The 2,543-nt window shown below is 54.5% G+C and overlaps 1 protein-coding gene across 1 annotated transcript; it reads left to right on the top strand.

Annotated features, from left to right (window-relative positions):
* On the top strand, positions 1-1,575 carry LOC141737994 (mid1-interacting protein 1-B-like). The gene is made up of 2 exons (XM_074573021.1): positions 1-485; positions 1,240-1,575. The coding sequence occupies exon 1, from the start codon at positions 32-34 to the stop codon at positions 461-463; it is 432 nt and encodes a 143-aa protein (XP_074429122.1). The 5' UTR covers positions 1-31; the 3' UTR covers positions 464-485; positions 1,240-1,575.
* Positions 1,576-2,543: the final 968 nt, after the last annotated feature.

The following is a 2,543-nucleotide window of genomic DNA, read 5'->3' as shown; positions in this document are numbered from 1 at the left end:
AGTGGGGACGGGGAGCAGGCGGCACCCCAAGATGAGCTCACACCAGCACAGTCAGAGACGTGGGAGCGGGGCCATGGAGCAGTACTTCTCGGCCACCCAGAAGATGGAGCAGGAGGTGATGTTCCCCAGCCTGCTCCGAGGGGTCTTCCCGCAGCAGGAGGGGGCGGCCCCGGCTCCAGGTGGCCACACGGACCTCTACGAGCGCTACCAGCTCCTCAAGGCCATCAAGCCCGTGGTGGAGAAAGGCCTGGCCTCTGTTAATGACCCGATGGCGACCGTCACTGACGCTGATACTGCCTTAGATGAGGGCACAGACGGCAATCTGGAAGAGCGTCTCTCCCATCACGTCAATGGCTTGCAGCAGGTTCTGACAGACCTCACTAAAAACACCAAAGCCCTCACCCGGAGGTACAGCCAGATCCTGGAGCAGATCAACCTCAGTGAAGATCAGTCCAGCTCTTGAGCCTGCACCCCCAGCCTCTGAGGTAAGAGCTTGGGGAGATGCAGTGCTCAGGGAGATGCTGGCTGAGGGGTAACATACTTTGTCCTCTCGCCCCATCAGCTGGGTGGTTTTCCAATGTTTGCATCACACCCTCAAATCCCAGGAGTTATGAGTCTGCATTGCTCAACAGATACATGCTCCTGGGTTTGTCCTTCTCAGTTTCCCACTGGTGCAAGCTGTGCCCCTGAGCAAAGGTCATTGTGTGAGCTCCACATTGTCCCCAAGACACCCCAGCTCACAGCACAGGCAATGCCTGACTGCTCTTGGGCAGACACAAAAGATCCCAGGGACAAAATGGCTAGGTGGTTGGAGGACCCTGAGCTCTGGATTCCAGGAGCTGTCAGATGTTGCTGCCCTGGCTGTTTCTCTTTTTTCTCTGATGGAAAATGCAACAGAGTCATTTTAGGGAGCAATTTGGCACTTTCAGGTCTCTAAATGTCTAAATTTGACATGCCACTTGCAAACAGCTCACAGACACTTCAATCTTCCCCTAGTCTGAAAAGTAAGCCCATTCTCCATGCTGGTTGGACTTTCACCCCTGAGACACCTTGGGGAGAAATCCCCGTGCCCCTCCAGGGCTCATGGCCAAGGTCCTTGTAGTGACACGGAGAGCACAGAGAGGCGACAGCAACAACAGGGAGCATTAACAGGGACTTTACAATGTTAACCCTTGTTTTGGAGGAAACCCAGCCGGGAATGAGGATGTCTTGGCCAAACCGTGTTTGTAATCCCCGCAGGGTGATCTGTTGTCCGTAGCCCAGCGGCAGTTTTTCTCCTGCGCCAAGTCCCACCAAGGAACATCCTTCGTGAGGAGCGCAGAGCTTGGCCGTCTGCCCGCCGGGCACTGCCTGTACCATCCGATTCGCCCTGCGGCCGATCCTGTCGGCAACCTTGCTGCTTCGTCTCACCCCTGTCCCAGGGGGATTTCTGCAGGGCAGAAGTAAGTGTTTCGTGTTATTGCTTTGTAAAAAGTATCTGTAACTTTGAAGCGATGCTTTTTTCCTGTGTGTGCCTAAACCCTCCCAATCAGTCTCTTTGATAATGTAAATAAAATGCAAAGAATTGTGCAAACATGTCCTGTGTTTCCTACCAGCTGTCGCTTCTGTATAGCTACTGTCCCCCAGCCCATGAGGACCGGGGGGACATTGGCCATGGAGGCAACACTTCAGTGCGGGGAGGTGATCTGATTTTCTCCATCAGCGAGTGGGAATTGGGTTTGTTTTAGGATGGAAGTTCCCCCAGCCCTACAGCTCTCACACCTTGCAAAAGCTTAGTGTAATCCTGACATTATCTGGTGCTGGGATCCCAACCTGCTCCCCAAAGTCCTTCTTTTGCTTCCCCAACATCCCATCCTCTCCTGGACTTCCAATTTCTCAGCTCCCCGACCTAGTCGGTACCTGCACATCCCTTCCATCAGCCCACATTCATCCAGCCCTTCAGACCCAGCACCCCGGTTCAAGAGGGACAGGGAACTGCTGGAGAGGGGACAGCAAAGGGATACCAGGATGACGAGGGGACCGGAACACCTCTCTTAGGAAGAAAGGCTGAGGGATTTGGGTCTCTTCAGTCTGGAAAAAAGAAGACTGAGGGGGGACTTTATCAATGCTTATAAATACTTAAAGGGTGGGTGTCAGGAGGATGGGGCCAGGATCGTCTCAGTGGTGCCCAGTGAGGAGACAAGAGGTAACGGGCACAAACTTGAACACAGGAAGTTCCACCTCAACATGAGAAGGCACTTCTTTCCTGTGAGGGTGGCAGAGCCCTGGCACAGGCTGCCCAGAGAGGTGGTGGAGTCTCCGTCTCTGGAGACATTCCAAACCCGCCTGCACGCGTTCCTGTGCAACCTGCCCTGGGTGACCCTGCTCTGGCAGGGGGTTGGACTAGATGATCTCCAGAGGTCCCTTCCAACCCTATGATTCTACGATTCTATGATCTCCACCACACGCAGCCCTGGGGACAATCTGCTGCAATCCCTGACAGCCTCAGCGACACCAGGGAACAATTCTGCCTCCTCCCTACTTGGCTGTGAACCCTCCGGAGC

The sequence above is a fragment of the Larus michahellis genome, chromosome 1 (genome assembly GCF_964199755.1).
Source record: "Larus michahellis chromosome 1, bLarMic1.1, whole genome shotgun sequence".
NCBI lineage: Eukaryota > Metazoa > Chordata > Aves > Charadriiformes > Laridae > Larus > Larus michahellis.
This window is presented reverse-complemented; position numbering and strand designations above follow the sequence as displayed.

What these genes read in the sequence shown, in the direction of transcription:
- LOC141737994 (XM_074573021.1), top strand. Translation starts at nt 32, where the DNA reads ATGAGCTCACACCAGCACAGTCAGAGACGTGGGAGCGGGGCCATGGAG.